The following is an 18,835-nucleotide window of genomic DNA, read 5'->3' on the forward strand; positions in this document are numbered from 1 at the left end:
TTCTTGTCTCTCCTCTCCTGCTGCCTTTTATCACTCTCTCCTTTTGCTTTCCTAATAGGCTTTTTCAATAAGGAGAAATACATGATTAGAGCTCATTAGGCTCACTTTTGTCTACACCTGATGGTTGGAAGGATAAATCCTGAACTTGATCTCCTAGGTGCTGATGTATTCACATGTAAGCATAATGGAAGCTTTTCTTTTCTTCACCCTTTCCTTCCACCATCTCTCTGGGCTGCTATAGGGAGCAAGTCATACACTAAGAAGAAATGCTAGCTAGCTGTCGGAGTTCATTCCATCATGTTTGGTGCCAACAATGTAGGTGCCTAAAGGAGAAAAGTTAATACTGCTGCAGGAGGTCCCTTAGTATTTTTTTATTCCGGTACATGGAATATAATAATGGAATATAATATGTGGAATATAATAATGGAATATAATATAATATAATATGGAATATAATGGAATATAATATAATATGGAATATAATGGAATATAATATGTGGAATATAATAATGGAATATAATATATATATGTATAATACCGTAGTACATGGAATATAATATGACAGACGGCACAGAACCAAAAGCTTTATTTCACACTCTCGACTTTTCTGAGTGAAGGGAAGTTCTAGGGACAGCTTTAGGGGTTGAATTTCATTCTATAAAGACTTGTCCACTATTCACATATAATACAGGGGGAGCAAGCAGACCAGTGGAGCACTAGACACCCCCTCCCAGGAACAACAACACAACACACTTTCCCAACTCTCTGATGCTGTCTCCTAAAGGATTTGAGAACTCCGATTCTATTTTCTTTTCTCTGGCCAGATTAAAAACACTGGGATTTGCCAGCACAAGATGTAGTAACAGTTACAAATTTGAGACAGTTTGAAAGGGAGGACTTCAGACCAATTCATGGAAGAGAAAGCTGTCAGTGCCTACTTGCCATTATTACTATATATTACCTTTGGTGTTGGAGTTGGTATCTGTTGGTTCAAGAAAAAGACATAAAAGGAACAGAATTTTGGATGCCAGGATCCAAGTGCAGAGCAAGCAGGGGTGTAGGAACAGGGGTGCGGGGAGTGCGGTCTGCCCCAGGTGTCATCCTTGAGGGGGTGACAAAATGGCACACCACGGGGGGCGGCACTTACCACGGGGCCTGGCCTGCAGCGCGCCTGAGCCATGTGTCTCTCCTGGGCTTATGTCTGCCAGGCGGACCCCGTGGGTGACTCGCCCTGCCCTCGCCACTTCAGGTGCTGGTGCAGCTAGCTATGCGCCTGAGAGCAAAGCAAATACTCTTTGGTCAAAGAACCCCAGTAGATTTAAGTTTTTTAAAAAGGCAGCAAACGTGGAAATATAGGCTGTAAAACCTTTAAGGCCTTTCCAGATGAGTTCCAAACCAGCATAGGAAAAAACCACGTTTGGCAAGTTAGAAAATGGTTTACTTACAAACTCTCCAAAGGTCAAATTCATGTCAAGTCATAAAAGTTGCATATGTCAGTCAGAAAAGTTGTGACCTCCGCCCACTGGAGCTAAATAGGGCTGCACTGTGCCACCTCCTTGGCTGCACAATGGGGAGCCTGCCCAGCCAACAATGCCCTGCTTTGAGGGGCGCACTCAGGGTGCCCTGTGAGCCCAGTGCCGTTTTGTGAGACTTGCAAAAATGGCAGTTGGGTGGCAGAGCACCTTGAGCTGTTGCATCCTTCTCAAGGTGCCCTCCAGCTGGAGAGCAGTGTAAGAAGGACGCAATAGTTCACAACACAGCAGGGCACCCCCCCCCAAAAAACTATGCCCCTGCTATGAAGCCCTACATAGCTTTGGTCCAGGCTATCTGAAAGACTGTATTCCCTCATACAAAACTGCCCAGGTTCTGAGATCTTCCACAGAGGCCTTTCTCTTGGTCCCACCATGCTCACATGCACACTTGGTGGGGATGCGGGACAGGGCCTTTTCGGTGGCTACTCCCAGACTATGGAACTCCCTCTGGAGAAGCCAAACTGACTCCTTCCTTGTTCTGCCTGGAGGTGAAGAACAACAGGCTCTGGGGGACAGATGATGGCTTTTATTGAAAGGGCTGGTGCCATGCTGTTTTTATTGTAATTATCTGTAAGTTTATACATGGTGTTTATCAGTGTTTATTTTTTTACTGTTATGTTCAATGTTTTTAGCTGTTCTTAGTTTTATCTGTAAGCTTTGAGTTCCAAAAGAAACACCCCAACCATGTATTTCAGGTGCCACCATTGGGGGTGACCTCTACAGCTCCATGATGGGATGGCGCTTTTAGCAACCCCTTTGTTGTTGTTGTTGTTTAGTCGTGTCCGCTCTGCTGCACATTAGCGAGGAGCCAACTAGGCAGCCTTTCTGCGCTTGCACATCCGGCTATTAGCTGTTTGCATGAGTGCTGCTCTGAGACAGTGGACAGCAGAGCCGTTTGGACAGGCGTCTCTCAGCTGTCTGATTAAATCTCTTGAAAGCTGCTATCGTGAACATTTGGGAGTAAGCCCCACTGAATCCAGCCAGGCTTCCTCCTGGAACCAAGCGAACAATCCATCCCATGCAACTGTCACCCAAACAAGTGGCACTTGGGCTGCACTCCTATACTCACTTACTCGAGAGTAAGTCCCACTGAACTCCAAGGGACTGTCTTTCGATTGCCTAGGACTGTCCTGCTTGGGGCGTGGATATAGGATCTAGTTGCGGGAAGCACAGCAGCTTGCTCCTATTCCGACCAGTGCGCTCCGAGGCACCGCAGAGGAAGCTTCGGCACTAATGGTTTCGGCGCAAGGTGACCCATTTCACGCGTCGCAGTTGATGGAGAGCTCAGTCAGTAGAGCATGAGCCTCTCAGGGCCGTGGGTTCGAGCCCCACGTTGGGCAAAAGATTATTGCGTTCCAGCGGGTTGGACTAGATGACCCCCGCCAGGATCCCTTCCAACTCTCTACCGTTTCTATAACACATCGCACCCGCGAAGTCCTTGTCATGGCTGTCGTCGTCTGGAAAGGATCCATTTGCGCAAACCGCAAAAACCGGGGCAAGCGAGGCTGCAGAAGCACCGAGCTGCGCTCTGCAGACGCTCAGAGAACACCGTCGCCAATTGCAGCGCCCACCTCCCACTCCCGGCCGCGTCCGTAGCCTCAGAGTACCGTGACGTCGGAAGGGCTCCTAAGGGTCATCTAGTCCAACCCCCTGCAGTGCCGGAATCTCCGAGTAGCCCTGGCAGGGCGGGTTTCCCGGCGGCTGAGAGGGCGCTCTCTCGCGTCCAAGGCGGCTGGCGGGGGGGGGCGGAGAGGGGGCGGGAGCCGGAGCCGGAGCCCGCCTTCTCCTCCCACATCGGACGTGGCTCTGCAGCCGCCGCCGCCGCCACTCGGGGACTGGCTGTGGGCGCCCGCTCGCCCGCTCGCCTCTCCGCCGCTGAGACGGGGCGCGTGCGGCAGCAACAGCGGCAACGGCAGCGGCAGCCGAGCGCCCTTTGGCTCCTCGCGGCTCCCCCCCCCCTTCCCGGGCATGCGGAGGCGGCTGTGGCGCTGCGCCGTCGGGGGCGCCAGAGGAGGCAGGCGCCCGGCGGCGGCGGTGGCGTCCTGAGGAGTCAGCCGGACGCGCCTTCCTTCGGACGCCTCGCCGGCCACAGCCGCGGCGCCCCGCGCGCCATGAGGAGGCACCGGGACTTGGCGGAGTGCGGCGGCGCCGGCGGCGCGTCCCCGGCCGAGGGCGCCGGCGAGGGCTCCGAGGGGCCCCCGCTGCGCCTGTGCTGCCGCCGCCCGCGCCCCTCTCGCCGCGACTGGCTCTACGAGTCGTACTACTGCCTGAGCCAGCAGCATCCGCTGCTCGTCTTCCTGCTGCTCATCGTCCTCGGCGCCTGCCTCACGCTGCTCGCCGTCTTCTTCTTCTTCGCCGCCGGGATGGTGAGTCTCCGGCCAAAGGGGCTCCCCCGGGGTCCGGCCGGGCCGGGCCGGGAGTCGCGTCGGGGCTCCTGCGCTCGGCCAAGAGGAGGTTTCGGGGCCGAGTGGGGGGGGGGCGGCGGCGGCACAGGCTCGACGGCTCAGCGCCAAGAAAAGGTCTGGGGAGCTGAAAGCAGCCTGGGCTCCGTCCCCCCTCAACTTTCAAAAAGAGAAAGGAAGACTTCCAACATATGTAGAGCTTATTTTCCTTCCATATATGTGGGGGGGGGGGTACTGAAGTTTCATCGATGATTTTTTAAAAAATGAATGGGCTGGATTTTAATTTGGAGCTTAATTGGGTTTTTTTTTTAAAAAAATGTTTGTATTATTATTCAGTTTCACACATAACAGAACACATTTTTGTAGCTTTGAGTTTCTGATGAAGGGGAAGCTTCAATTCTTGACAATTTTGGTGCAAGTGGCTTACAGATTTAGCAGCTCTCAAACTTGCCTGAATACCAGGTTATGGGCCGATGGAGAAATGTTTCGTAAAAAAGCATTTCATGTGATTAAAAATTCAAAAGTAACCCTGCCTGTATTGCTTTGAAACACAAGTGACATTATGATACTGTAATGTTTAATTTCTGCATTTTGCTACCTACCACAGTTGATGAGCTGTGCAGCCTGATCCCGCTCAGATCCACCCCAAGGAAGTCCCACTTGATACAGTGGCATTTACTCCAAGGAAAGTTTGAGAGGGATTGTAGCCTTACTCCCACCTCAGCTTTTTCAGGTTGCTTTTGGTTCTCCTCCGCTGTAATCCTGCTATACAGCTATTTAGAATGGTCTGGTCTGGATTTATCCCTTCTTTTCAGTACTCCAGAGCCTCTGCTGCATTTTTCCTTTTACATTTTTTATACTGGCAGATAACCTCATAAGCAATTTCTGCTCAGGAGATGCAGTTAATTTCAGATAAGCCGCTGGAGTTGTTACCTCTTGGTGTGTCTGGCAAAGCAGAGACTCTCCTTGGCCTCTCTCAGCCCCTGCACTTTCTAGCAGTTTGGTGTTTTCAAAGCAGGTTTGAATTGTGACTGCCTTCCGATCTGTTTTAGCACAAAATTACTTTGTGTCATCTCTTGGGAAACTTGCATGTATTCATGTAAATAGCAGAGGACACACTTGCTTGGGAAGGCTGCTGGGTCCTTTTAGTTAAATATTCTCCTCATGGATCACAAATGGAATAAACAAAACTGCCAGTCCTCTAGTCCTCAGCATACAGTAGCTCCTTTGAAACATCCCATCGATTTCAGCAGAGTTTCTGGCCAAGTAAGTGTGCTTAGGCTTGCAGTCCAAATTTAATACCTCTAATTCATTTGCTTGGTTCCCTTCCTGCTGACAGATTAACCTTATTGGTATTTGTTGTTCAGGTGAAGGTTTTAAAGCTACAAAAGAGCTTTAACTAACACTTAAAAATGTTTTTACCTCAAAACAGGAGTTGAAGGAGCCACCTCCCTCCATTTTTGATGTTTGGGCATGAGTACTGTTGCTAATGTAGCAAAAAGGACACCACCCACAGTTGCGAGGAAGGTTTGGGCAGGCTGGGAAAACCCCAAGGTTTGCAGAAGTGAGAAAAATATTTAGGATAAGATTGTGGGGGACAAGGGGCAGTTGAGGGGGAAGAAGGAGGAGGAGGAGGAGGGAGGACTGAATGGGGTGCCATGGGCACAGAATGCTGACTGATCGTGGGGGGGGGGAGGATGGGCAGGAACAGGATGGAATTTCCTTTTCTAGAGAAAAGGTCTAATTGGCTGAGTGGAACAGTGATTAAGGAGCACCCCACACTGCAACAGCTTGTTACAGGTCCCACTCACTATCCACGGTTTTCATTTGCTTCAAACAATTAAAAGCTAGTTTGTTTCTCACATCATTTGCTACACATGCAAGATTGACTGTAGTTAACAACCCTCTAATTTTCTGCAGAGGGAAACTTTGTGCCATTTGTTGAATTCCTTATTAGCTTGTTCCCAGGGCTCCAGTTCTTCTCCATTAAAATCAATGGGAGTTTCTGCTCTTGACTTCTGTATAGGAGCAGCATTACCCCCTCAGTCTAAAGTTCAGGGAAATAAACTGTAATCAGGTGTAGCCCATACACTCAGCCAAAATGCTCATTTTTTTCCTCCTGATTGCAACAATTAGTCAAAGAGATTTCCATACTTGTGAAGTATTTCCATGTTCAGTGTGTAATGATGTGAACCACTAAAAAAAATTTCTTCCAGCAGCAACTTAGAGACCAACTGAGTTTGTCATTGGTATGAGCTTTCATGTGCATGCACACTTCTTCAGGTACCTGAAGTGGATGTGAACCACTGTGAGCTGCAACCCTGCTTATCAATGAATGTCACACAGAAGAGCTGCACTTGCGCCTTATAAATTTCTCTCTGAACCGAGAGTTGGAATAAATGAAGATTTTCTTACCCATTCTCTGCGCACACAAAGAAACTCTCACACACTCCTTTTTTGCCTCTCCTTCTCCACATCCCTGGAATGTTCATCTGCTTTGGAGGAGGGTAGGCAAACCAATTGTGAAAACTAGGTGAGAGAAGACATGGCTGCCTCATCACTGACTGCCTGATTCAGTGGGAAATTTAAAGGCACAGAGCAGATCACTCTCAGGGTGACTCACTCAGACTAGTACTGTGGGTGTGTGAAGCTCCAGCAGAATTCAGATGGACTTCCCCTTACAGGAGAACCCTGGGAAATTGCCTTCTGCCATCAGACCTTTCATTATTTAAGCTGAATGGCAGGGATGAGTCCAGGGTATCCAATAGAGCAGTGGTCCTCAACCTTGGGCCTCCAGATGTTTTTGGCCTACAACTCCCATGATCCCTAGCTAGCAGGACCAGTGGTCAGGGATCATGGGAATTGTAGTCTGAAGACATCTGGCGGCCCAAGGTTGAGGACCACTGCAATAGAGGACTTCCCCAATACAGTACTGACTGAAGATGCTGAGGATTGAACCTAGCACCTTCTGCATTGAAAGCATGTGTTCTGCCACTAAGCTATGTCCTATCCTTAGCCTTAGAGCGGTTTATCATTTGGTAACTTTAAAAGTGACCTGCTGTTTTATACATTTCTATTCTGATTTATTGAACTCTGGAAGCAGATATGTTTTGGTTGATTTAAGCATGGGTGTACCTTACTTAGGACAGATGCCAGCTTTGGTTTCTATCAGTTTTTCACATTTTCCACCTTTTTGTAACAATTTGGGAATTTTGTTTTTTAAATCCCCATGAAAATTTGTGTGCATTTTATTGTGATTTTCTCCTAATGAACACCTTTTGGTATGCAGTTTTGACTAATAGAGTATACACATTTTTGCAAGCAATTTTCTGTAATACAATAGGTAAAGGTAAAGGTAAAGGTAAAGGTAAAGGGACCCCTGACCATTAGGTCCAGTCGTGACCGACTCTGGGGTTGCGCGCTCATCTCGCATTATTGGCCGAGGGAGCCGGCGTATAGCTTCCAGGTCATGTGGCCAGCATGACAAAGCCGCTTCTGGCAAACCAGAGCAGCACATGGAAACGCCGTTTACCTTCCCGCTATAGCGGTTCCTATTTATCTACTTGCATTTTGATGTGCTTTCGAACTGCTAGGTTGGCAGGAGCTGGGACCAAGCAACGGGAGCTCACCCCGTCACAGGGATTCAAACCGCCGACCTTCTGATCAGCAAGCCCTAGGCTCAGTGGTTTAGCCCACAGCGCCACCTGGGTCCCTTTTGGTATGCAGTTTTGACTAATAGAGTATACACATTTTTGCAAGCAATTTTCTGTAATACAATACATGCATGTATTTTTTTCCAACTCACATATATGTATTCTCGTGCAATTACTCCCCCCCTATGTGCATTTTTGTACACATTGGTTGGAGAAATGCCTTGCAAAATTTGGAGAAGTGCTAATTTCTGAAGGATGCCTTCAGTTTTGGTTCACGTATTGGTTCCAGAAGTACAAGTTAAATAGTTTCTCACTAACATGCAAATAAAATCTGATCCTTCCCCATCCCACCCTCATTTTATAAAATAAGATTACTGCATACTCGATGATTTGGACAGCCCTGTTTAGGGAAGTTTTTAGTGTTTGATATTTTATTGTGTTTTTAATTCCCTGTTGGAAGATGCCCAGAGTGGCTGGGGAGACCCGGCCACCAGATGGGCAGGGTATAAGCAATAAATTGTTGTTGTTGTTGTTGTTGTTGTTGAATGTATGTATGTATGAATGAGTGGACTCTGTTCAAAAACATTGCATTTGAAGACATATGGCATATGTAATATAAATTAGAAACCACTTTACATCAGTTTGATTTCCCCCCCAAATAATATTTATTCATTTTATAAAAATACTAGCTGACCCGGCCACGCATTGCTGTGGGTTTAGAGAAATATTGGAGGGTATGGACCCAGGTAGATGGGTGGTGTAATAATAATAATAATAATTCTCTTCCCCCCACCCGGAAATATAAAGAAGTATAGAAATAATAATAACAGTAATAAGAGACTTTCCCCCTGAAAATATAAAGTGGTATAGAAATAATAATAATAATAATAATAATAATAATAATAATAATAATAATAATAATAATAATAGACAAACAGGCCAAACCCTACGCCAAAGGATAAATGGACACAAATCTGACATCAGGAACCACAAGACAGAGAAACCAGTAGGAGAACACTTCAATCTCCCAGGACATTCTATACAAGATCTCAAAGCAGCTGTTTTCTTACAGAAAAATTTCAGAAACAGACTGGAAAGAGAAGTTGCTGAATTGCAACTCATTAGCAAGCTTAAAACCATGGAGCCACCTGGAATGAACAGAGACATAGGATTCTTATCTCATTATACATGATCAAGCTTTCCTTAGCACCTCAGCCCTTGCTTCCCCCCCCAAGACCTATTGCAGTCATTAACAGTCGTTATCAGTCATCAACAGGTTTACTACTCCTATCAGCCCATCACCCATTCCCATCACCCCCACCCTCTGAATATACATAAGGGTCTGGTGGATTCTGTTTCAGTGTATCTGACGAAGTGTGCATGCACACAAAAGCTCATACCAAAATAAAAACTTAGTTGGTCTTTAAGGTGCTACTGAAGGAATTTTTTTATTTTGTTTCGACTCAGACCAACACGGCTACCTACCTGTAATAATAATGGTTGTTTTCTTTAAATTTTAAAGCGGTATAGAAATGAAATTTTAATAATGAAATGGGACGTCCCTATTTTTTGTTGGAGGGTATAGATCCAGGTAGATGGGCGGGGTAATGTTGTTGTTGTTGTTGTTGTTGTTGTTGTTGTTGTTGTTGTTGTTGTTGTTGTTATGTTTCCCTTGAGAATATGAAGCGGAATAATAATAATAACAACAATAATAATCAGGGTGGATTTGATTTAAAGTCAGTAAGGCTTGATTTAAATCATAGTTTTCTACATAAAGACTAATTCTTGCTAGTATTACTTTTATATGCTAGTAGATGAAGATTTTTAGAATAACAACTTTTCATATTAGTTTTTTTATCCCCAGTTTAATGGGTTAATCATTCATACTGTATTTGGACAACTTTACTGTTGTACTTAGGAAGGAGAAAAATAATCATTACCTTAATAATAACAATTTAAATAGATTTATTCAACTGAAACAATAACATTACAGCATATGTTATTTGCTTAAACAAACATCCATGTTTGTTAACTAATTTGGCTAAACAAAAACAATATATATATATTTTAACAAACTTAGACTGTCAGCCCAGCCTACACATGAAAAACGTAAATACTGTCCACTCCAAACAATCAGAAAAATATTGTTTCTGTTCTATTCACTGAACTTCTTGAAACTTAGCACTGAAGGGGTTGATTCTGTATTCATAGGTTTGTAGAACAATAGGATTAAGGTCTTTTTCTCAACCCTGTTCATGTTATAACATTTTTGCTGTGAAGAAGAGGCATGTGATCTCTGCTGAGTCAAATTCAGTTTTGAGAACTGCAAAAGTAAACCAAGCATCTGTGATAATATCTTGTAGGCAGAGAAACTGCCCAATAATCTTACAAAAACCTCTGGAAGAGAATGACATTGTAAATGGATTAATGGAATTTATTTACCCCAAAAATTAAACATATAAAACCTTATTCTACATAATTAAAAAACTAATCTTTATTTCATGATGGAATAACCTTTGGATGGTAATATATTTTCCTCAAAAAGCATTTTATTAAAAGAAATCCGATTTAAATTAAAAAAAATCCGATTTTTTATTTTTTTTAAAAAAAATCATTGATTTTTATCCACCCTGATAATAATAATAATAATAGGGTTTTTTCAGCTGTCTGGCCGTCCGGCTTCTTCTGCTGGAGCCTGTTGTTAATAAAGTAGCCCCTTTATTTTATTTTCCTTTATTTTCTTCGCCGTTGCTGTTGCCAAGGAAGAAGGCATTTCCCAGCCCTGCATCCTCCTCAGGAGCCCAGGAAGGAGCAGAATTAAGGGGGGGGGGAGGAATAAATAACTAAATAATAAACCAGAGAGAGAAATAGAAATATCTTTTCCTCCCCCTCCCCTCCCTCCAGGCTCCCGGGGAGGGCGAAGGAGAAGGGCGGGTTCCCTCGGCTGGGTGAGTGGGTGATGGATCGATACCTCTTGATCAATATGGGGGGGGAGAGGAGGAGGAGCGTGTCCCCACGGGGTCGGAGATGGGCGCTCCCTACCCTCAGAGGAGACCTATCTGCGTGCTCTCCTTCCTCCTCCCTTCCTCCGCTTTCCCGGGGCCAAAAAGGTGGTGGCGGTGGTCCTGAGGGGAAAGGGGGAGAGAGAGAAAGGCGCAAAGAAGGGAAGGAAGTCTTCAGAGCTTCTGTTGGTGACATGTAATAGGGGCGCCACTTTTTTGCGTTTAACCATTATTTTAGGTGTGAAAGGTGTGGTTTTTTGATAATTTTTTTATGCCAGATCCCACCCTGATGGACAAGGTACGTTGTGCCCAAATTTGTTTCAATTCGGTTCAGCGGTTATGGAGAAAGGCTGTTTCATCCGCGTGCGCAATGCCTGCATTTTTATATATATATAGAGAAAATACAAAATACAAAAAAACAAAGAAAAAACAAAAAGAAAATAGTAAAGAAAAACATAACAATAACAACAATCTTTCATTTTACTTAACATTGTAGACTTCCTCGATTCCCCTCTCACTGGGTCCATTTTTAAATCCACCTTGAGCAATTTTCATATTATATCTTAAATCATCTTCCATTTATTTAACGTTTTCTTCTTCATTTTCTCTCAATTATTCCTAGACTATAAACATCAATTATCCTTTACCTATAATCACCAATTATTTCTAACCTTTAATTTATTTCCCAACCATCTATTTTCTATTTCACCTCTTAGCCTAAAATTATTTCCCAAAAATATCCATAAATTCAAACATTGCCTCTTCTACCCTAATAACATTTAAACACTTACATCTAATTCAGCACCCCCCTCCCCTGGACTCGGAATCTCACAGACGGTTCAGCCAGTTCCATAAATCAATCCAGTTTCAGACCATTTTAATCAATCAGAAAATAACCTCCAATATTACTCCTCACCCCACTCTGTGCACAGCCAAACACCCACACTTCCTTCTTCCTCCCTTGCTGTCTCCCCAATTCTCTAACTGCTACATGATGCCAACCACCTCACTTGCCACTTTTCAGTCCTTTCACAATTTTTATTCCCCTTAGGTTCTGACCCCAGTGTGGATCCTGTTCTCCCTCTCTCATGGGGAGAACATTATTCCATACTAGTTCTTCTTTAAAGACCTTTTGAATCAAGCATGGGTCCTGTCCCCCCCCCCTCACTGAGAGAACAATGTTCCATGCCCCTTCCTCTTCTTCTTTAGGATCATTTGCATTGTCCAGGACTGGTAAGTGTTCGTCTTTCTTCCTCTCTGGTATAATTATTCTTTCTTTGATTTCCACACACTTCTGGTTTATTTTTCTGATCTGTATTGTATTCTGTTGTACTTCGCTTCTAAGTTCCCATAACAATTTTAAGAGTTCCTCTTGGAAATCAGAAAAGTCAGCTGTTGTTATGTCTACTGGCATCTTGCACATCTCAAATTTCATGGGCACAGCCAAAGTTGCAAAAAAGGAAATGGCGCAGTTTATATCTCCAATCTTCGGAAATAAAAAAAATTATGTCCAAACTGGTTGCACTTTAGCATTTTAAGTTCTTCTTCATACCTTTATACTTTTATATACATTTATGAAGAGAACGTTTGACATTTGCAGTCATGTACTTTATAGTCTCTTCACTGCTAACAGTTAACGACCTCAAAGAGGTAAACAGATTCCTTCCTTTTATGACATCATAATGGCGGTTCGCTGATCCCTCCAGGCTCCTGACTCCAGTGTACAGGGGGACTTTCCCCAGTCCAAAACGAGTCTTTTACAGCAGCACCTTAAAGACCAACTAAGTTTTTATTTTGGTATGAGCTTTCAGGGTTTTCCTTAAAATCAGCCCTTCTTCCCTTTACCCTGCCTCGAGGGGAGAGTTTAAGTACAATCTTTGGGAATTTAAAACTTCCTGTCAGTCTCACCAGCTTCGGGCAAGATAACTGCTTCTCACTTCACACAGTGGGGGAGATCGACTTCCGTTTTTAAATCTCCTCCCATGGCCAATTCCTTCAAATTTCTAATTTTAAAGTCCCTTTTCTTTTTCTCACGGTATCCAATGTCTTCAAATCTTTATATTTAGAAAGAATCCACTGCTCCACAGGCTATCTGCATGTAGCTTCACGCTGTGAAGGTAGCAAATTGACTCACAAAGGCACCCACGTCTCCACTCCGCTCGCTCTCGGGTCCCTTATTCGGCTTACCGGGGAGCAGAGGAAATGTATCGGGGTGCAGCTGAGTCCCCACGTTCCCAGAAAGCTCAATCTGGGGCTCTTTTGGGGGGTCTGTGGCGCTCTCGCGGCTCCCCCCTCCCTCACAGTGCCAGGGAATCTTGGAGCTCAAGGTTCCCTCACCAATCAGCAATGGCGGTAGACTGGAAGTCCACTTTACATCAGTTTGATAGCAGGGCAATGTACAAAAGGCGATTATGTTCATGTAAACGTAAAATCCACAACAAAATAAAAGTGTCAGCTATAAAATACGATTGAAACAACATTAAATAGGCAGTGAAAACAAAATACAAGAAGACTAGGTGATAGAAAATAATAGAAATGTGATTCTATGACTCTCAGAGGTGATGTGAGAATTGTACTGATGGTATGAAGTCTAAGATGACGTTTCACACCTCCAAAGCAGTATTTTCTGTTGCAACGAAGAGTCTCCATTTGTAAACCGGAAGTGTGCTTGTTTTTTACCATAGTGGTTAGTCAGTTGGGAATCTGAGTGCTTCACATTTGGATCAGACTGTTTTGGAGGAACTGCCTAGAAACGTCCTCTGCACCCGTCTCCCATTTTATGAAGGTTTTGCAGAGGTGTTAAATTGGAAGGTGGGGGGATGCATTTTGGTCAAGGAGGTTTCTGCTAGAGAATTGGGTCACCTGGGTCAGGAATGGCCATGAGCCATTGGAAGTTACTTTCTGAGTTTTAATAGACCTTCAAAATTTATAAATGTTTCTGTGGTATACAGAGCTATGTCAGTTTCAGAGCAGATATAAATCAAAAACACTGAAGCCAGTGAAATAGCTAGAGGTAAGCTAGAGCAGTAGTATTTCTGTTCAAATTAGACTGATGGTCCTCTCCCATCACTCTGCTTTAAATATTCTGTGATATGCTCAAGTTCAGTGTATAAAATAATTAGAGGGAGGGTGTTGCCTGCAAAATCCAAAGCTTCCATTGTGGACGTCATAGAACTGAAATGCATTTAAAGAGCCTGCGTTGAAAATGCATAACCCCCTTGATCCTGATTTTGTTATACATCTAAAACATTCTTAAGCTAGTTTAAACATTTTCCTTGCTGTAAGTGTGTCTTCATGGCTGCCGCTCTGAACTGAGGGGCTCTTGAGAGGTATGGATTGCATTGGCAGAAGCTGGGCAGGCTGAGAGGGAGGCTGTGAATCACAGAAAAATAGAATAGTGCAACCCCCTCCAGTGCAGGAATTGCAACTAAAGCACCACTGACAGATGGCCATCCAACCTCTGCTTAAAAACCTCCTAGAAAGCAGAGGCTGCCACCTTCCAAGGGAGTCCTTTCCACTGTTGAACTGCTCTCACCACCAGAAAGAATGTTATAGTTTAGTTTGTCTTTGGCATTCCAGGCATGCCATAGGAAGGGGGAGAAAGCTCATTTATAATGTACTTAGGAGGCTTTATTTCCCAATGGCTAGCAGTGAAAAATGGGATCTAGAGAGGGAGAAAGAACTACCCACTTACTGTTTTAGCCCATGAAGTTTGCTATACGACATAATATTTGTCCTTGGGTTCATCTTCCATTGGGTGCTGAACCAGAACATTTGGGTCACTGGACATTTTATACTTAAAAGCTCCCCCCCTTCTAGTTTGTCTTACCCTAGATACTATCAAGGGTCAAGTAGTTTATCAGGTATAATTTTCCTTTTGTTGTTTACAATGTACTGTGCTACATCTTTGCTGTGTCTGAGAATTCATAATTATTAAGTGGTAATCAGATGAAAGAGAATGGCTGATTATCTATAAATTGTAAGACTATGCAAACTACATTTTAATTCACTGACTGACCATAGGTGTTACATAGTAATAAAAGATAAAAAGTTATGATAATAATGCTAATTTTCATATCATAATTTGCAAAATCATTTGCAACGTAAATCCTGCAATTACATCTGTTGCATAAATTGAAACATATTATCCAGCATTTTCATACAGTGGTGCCTCACTAGACGAATTTAATTCGTTCCACGGGTAATTCTTATAACGAAAAATTCGTCTAGCGAATCCCATAGGAATGCATTGATTTTTATTTTATTTTTTGCCAATAGGAATGCATTAATTGAATTTCAATGCATTCCTATGGGAAACCGCAATTCGCTAGACGAATTTTTCACAAAACGAATTCATCTAGGGAGGCAACTTCTGCTCGAAAATCTCTTTGTTAAGCGAAAAATTCGTCTTACAGGGCGTTCGTCTAGCGAGGCACCACTGTATAATGAGACTATTCTTCTGCATTGATTTTTAAATTTGCAGTAAATGGTCTACAGTAATAATATCATTCCTGATTTGTGTCTGTGAGTGCATTAATTTTTCTGAGAAATGTAACACTGGCAGTTTCAAAGGAAATGAAACATTCTTGTCTCAAGATGCAGCTTACAAATAGCAAGGACAGTCCAGCTGGCAATGGATTTGGGCATTTAGGCCTGGGTTTAAGCTCAAACCTCCCGATTAAAATCAGAGTGGCTTTAATTTTAGCTCAAATAAATGTGCAGATTATAAATATCAACACAAATAACACAAAATGCTCCACAACATATAGGTAAAGGTAAAGGGACCCCTGACCATTAGGTCCAGTCGTGACCGACTCTGGGGTTGCGCGCTCGCAGGCCATTAAAAATAAATATTTATTCAATATGTCCTTCTAGAATGCCAGGTATGGTGATGCAGACTAGTTTATACTTAAATGTCTATCATAACTCTAGAGGAACAGCATTTAAAAGAGGAAGGTTTATCCTCAAAGATGGTGGCATGTCTGCTCAGAAGAAAGCCACTGAGTTCAGTGGGACTTACTGGTAGGTAGGTGTGTATAGGATTTCAGCCTACCTCTTTAAAATATCAGTGTGCAGCTTTTGCAAATCCAGAATGATTTGAAAATTCACTAATCAGTTTCGCTTCTAAGAATGCCTATACAGTATACAGTTTTTTAAACATAACATTTCCTGAGGCAACTTTGGAAATGAACATTCAAGGTTAGGAGTGCCACACATTCAAATGATATTCTTTTGAACCATCATATTACTTTCTCTGTGACCAAGTACCTGCATTGCCTCTTTATTAGTGATTTACAGTAAAATAATAAAGTGCACACTGAGGAAATCAGGCTTCAGGCTTTTACATATTTTTTTTAAGTGAAAGCAAGCAACATTTCTCTCTGAGCCTCTTCAGAAGCTCATTACAGTGGTACCTCTGGTTACAAACTTAATTTGTTCTGGAGGTCTGTTCTTAACCTGAAACTGTTTTTAACATGAAGCACCACTTTAGCTAATGGGGCCTCCTGCTGCCGCCGAAGCACGATTTCTGTTCTCATCCTGAAGCAAAGTTCTTAACCTCGGGTACTACTTCCGGCTTAGCGGAGTCTGTAATCTGTTGTTTGTAACCCGAGGTACCACTGTACTAACAAAGGAAGTGTACTTGGAACTGGGCAAAGCAGCATCAAAAGTCACTTCTGAGCATGCTCCGCCCAGTTCCAAAATGGCGGCAGTGCTACTTCCGGTCTGCTACTTCTGGCCCGGTCCCTTATTTCTCCGACAGCAACTTGGCAGGTATGACACAAAATTCCAAGGCAGGTTGTAGGTGTACCTTCAGTTTCATGCTGAGCTGTGGCCATTAGTGTCCACTTGGCTAGAGTGAGGAGAACCTGCCTTATCCTGAGTTAGACCATTGCTCCATCTTGCACAATATGGTCTATGCTGCCCAGAAGTACCATAGCTCTCCAAAATATGCAGCCCTTCCCGAATATGTTGGGGATTAGAACCTGGTGGCTTCTGCATGTGAAACAGGTGCTCTGCCACAACAAATGCCTTTCCCAGTCTTATCCTTCTGAAAGCCTTTATTAGATTGCATCTAGTGAATGTGTTTAGGTTCAATAAGTGATTTGCATACATTTTGGTCTGCAGTAAGAGAATTAGGAGAATAAAGTAGAACTTTGCAATCATTTTCCTCTCCCCTTTTTCTGCCTCTTCTTCATCTTGTTGGAAACTGGTGCAGGGAGAAGCTTCCCTGGAGAGAGAAAAACACAATTTGCAAGCTTCCCAAGTGTGAATCTTTTTGCAGCGATTAGCTTCGCATATTCCGTTTCTCTGTAATGTTGATATTAAACAAAATAGTATGAAAACACATAGTCATCCATCATTTAAAAATAATTTAGGGTACAGTATTTGTATCTGCTTGTCACCTCCTTGGTATGGAGTTAAAACTGAGCACACATATCTCAAAGGGGATGCTGACAGACAGGCAAAGGAGGGAAGGTATATTTTCCCTCAGAAACTCAACAGCCAGACTGTGGGGCAATGTAGCTGCCACCATGTCCAAAGAGGAAGGAGGATCTTCCTGCAGGATCTTAGGGGGGCTGGCACCTCACCTTTAAAAAGACTGGACTCCATATTCTCCAACCTCCTCCTTCCTTTCCTCCCCTCATGTAGGGGAAACTTCCTCAGCCTTCTCTGTTTAGGGGCTCCCACGTGCTTGCAGTGGCTGCTAGTGAACAGTGCTGGAAAAGAGTTTTACTCCCAACTGCAACTGGCCCTGGGTTCAAAGGTTTTTCGCCTTTCTCTGGGTGGTTAGCAGCAGTTTTGTTAGATGTCTCATCTTCATTATCACAACTTGGTGGAAGTAGCATTGGGTAGGTTTTTTTTGTTGGCATCCATCTGTCTTGAGAGACAATGGTGGGCGCCTCTGGGGGCTAAGTCAAACCACTGCATTAGCAGCACTGAAGTGACCTCTCTGGGGTGCAAGCCTGGGCAGTGTGTATCGGGGTCCTGGACTGCCCAGATGACAAGACCCCCACCTTGGTCTCGCTGATGTGGTCCAAAGGAAAGCAGGGCAATATGCTTGGCACCAGCTTGGCTGCAGGAGTTGCTGGAAGGAGGCGCCATCCAACCCTCTTAGGGACTCCACTGTGGATTTGGATTCCTAAAATACAGAATTATAGAGAAACTTTTTTTATGGATATTGTTTTATTTTGCTGTGGTATAAGATGAAACCTCATGCATTTTTGTCTTCTTTTTTATAAGATCCTTTGAAATCAGTACTATTTATTGCTCCCATTAAATTTTTTGAATAATGCATAAATTTAGTAACACTTGATCAAATATAATTATAATTAGGATTTCATACTCATGATGAAAGAGTACAATAAAGACTGTTTTGTTCTGGAAGCAGAAGCTTACAAGTGTGCAATTACTTGTTGTTGTTTAGTCATTTAGTCGTGTCCGACTCTTCGTGACCCCATGGACCAGAGCACGCCAGGCGCTCCTGCCTTCCACTGCCTCCCGCAGTTTGGTCGGACTCATGTTGGTGGCTTCGAGAACACTGTCCAACCATCTCGTCCTCTGTCGTCCCCTTCTCCTAGTGCCCTCCATCTTTCCCAACATCAGGGTCTTTTCCAGGGAGTCTTCTCTTCTCATGAGGTGGCCCAAGTATTGGAGCCTCAACTTCAGGATCTGTCCTTCCAGTGAGCACTCAGGGCTGATTTCCTTCAGAATGGATAGGTTTTATCTTCTTGCAATCCATGGGACACTCTAGTCTCCTCCAGCACCATAATTCAAAAGCATCAGTTCTTCGGTGATCAGCCTTCTTTATGGTCCAGCTCTCACTTCCATACATCACTACTGGGAAAACCATAGCTTTAAATATACAGACCTTTGTCAGCAAGGTGATATCTCTGCTTTTTAAGATGTTGTCTAGGTTTGTCATTGCTTTTCTCCCAAGAAGCAGGCATCTTTTAATTTCGTGGCTGCTGTCACCATCTGCAGTGATCAAGGAGCCCAGGAAAGTAAAATCTCTCACTGCCTCCATTTCTTCCCCTTCTATTCGCCAGGAGGTGATGGGACCAGTGGCCATGATCTTAGTTTTTTTTGATGTTGAGCTTCAGACCATATTTTGCACTCTCCTCTTTCACCCTCATTAAAAGGTTCTTTAATTCCTCCTCACTTTCTGCCATCAAGGTTGTGTCATCTGCATATCTGAGGTTGTTGATATTTCTTCCTGCAATCTTAATTCTGGCTTGGGATTCATC

The 18,835-nt window shown here is 43.7% G+C and overlaps 1 protein-coding gene across 8 annotated transcripts in view; it reads left to right on the plus strand.

Annotated features, from left to right (window-relative positions):
• The first annotated feature begins 3,499 nt into the window (after positions 1-3,499).
• The window catches only part of ADCY2 (adenylate cyclase 2), a 123,433-nt gene continuing 108,097 nt past the window's right edge, over positions 3,500-18,835 (plus strand). For 3 of the 8 annotated variants that reach the window (XM_060278171.2, XM_088674929.1, XM_088674931.1), the window contains exon 1: positions 3,501-3,898. In XM_060278171.2, coding sequence (XP_060134154.1) covers positions 3,644-3,898 — 255 coding nt within the window. In that variant the 5' untranslated portion in view covers positions 3,501-3,643. Of the gene's footprint in view, positions 3,899-18,835 lie in introns of all 8 variants that reach the window. The other 5 variants (XM_035101265.3, XM_088674928.1, XM_060278172.2 and 2 more) reach the window with 2 other exon arrangements.

The sequence above is a fragment of the Zootoca vivipara genome, chromosome 8, assembly GCF_965207765.1.
Source record: "Zootoca vivipara chromosome 8, rZooViv2.hap1.1, whole genome shotgun sequence".
Taxonomy (NCBI): domain Eukaryota; kingdom Metazoa; phylum Chordata; class Lepidosauria; order Squamata; family Lacertidae; genus Zootoca; species Zootoca vivipara.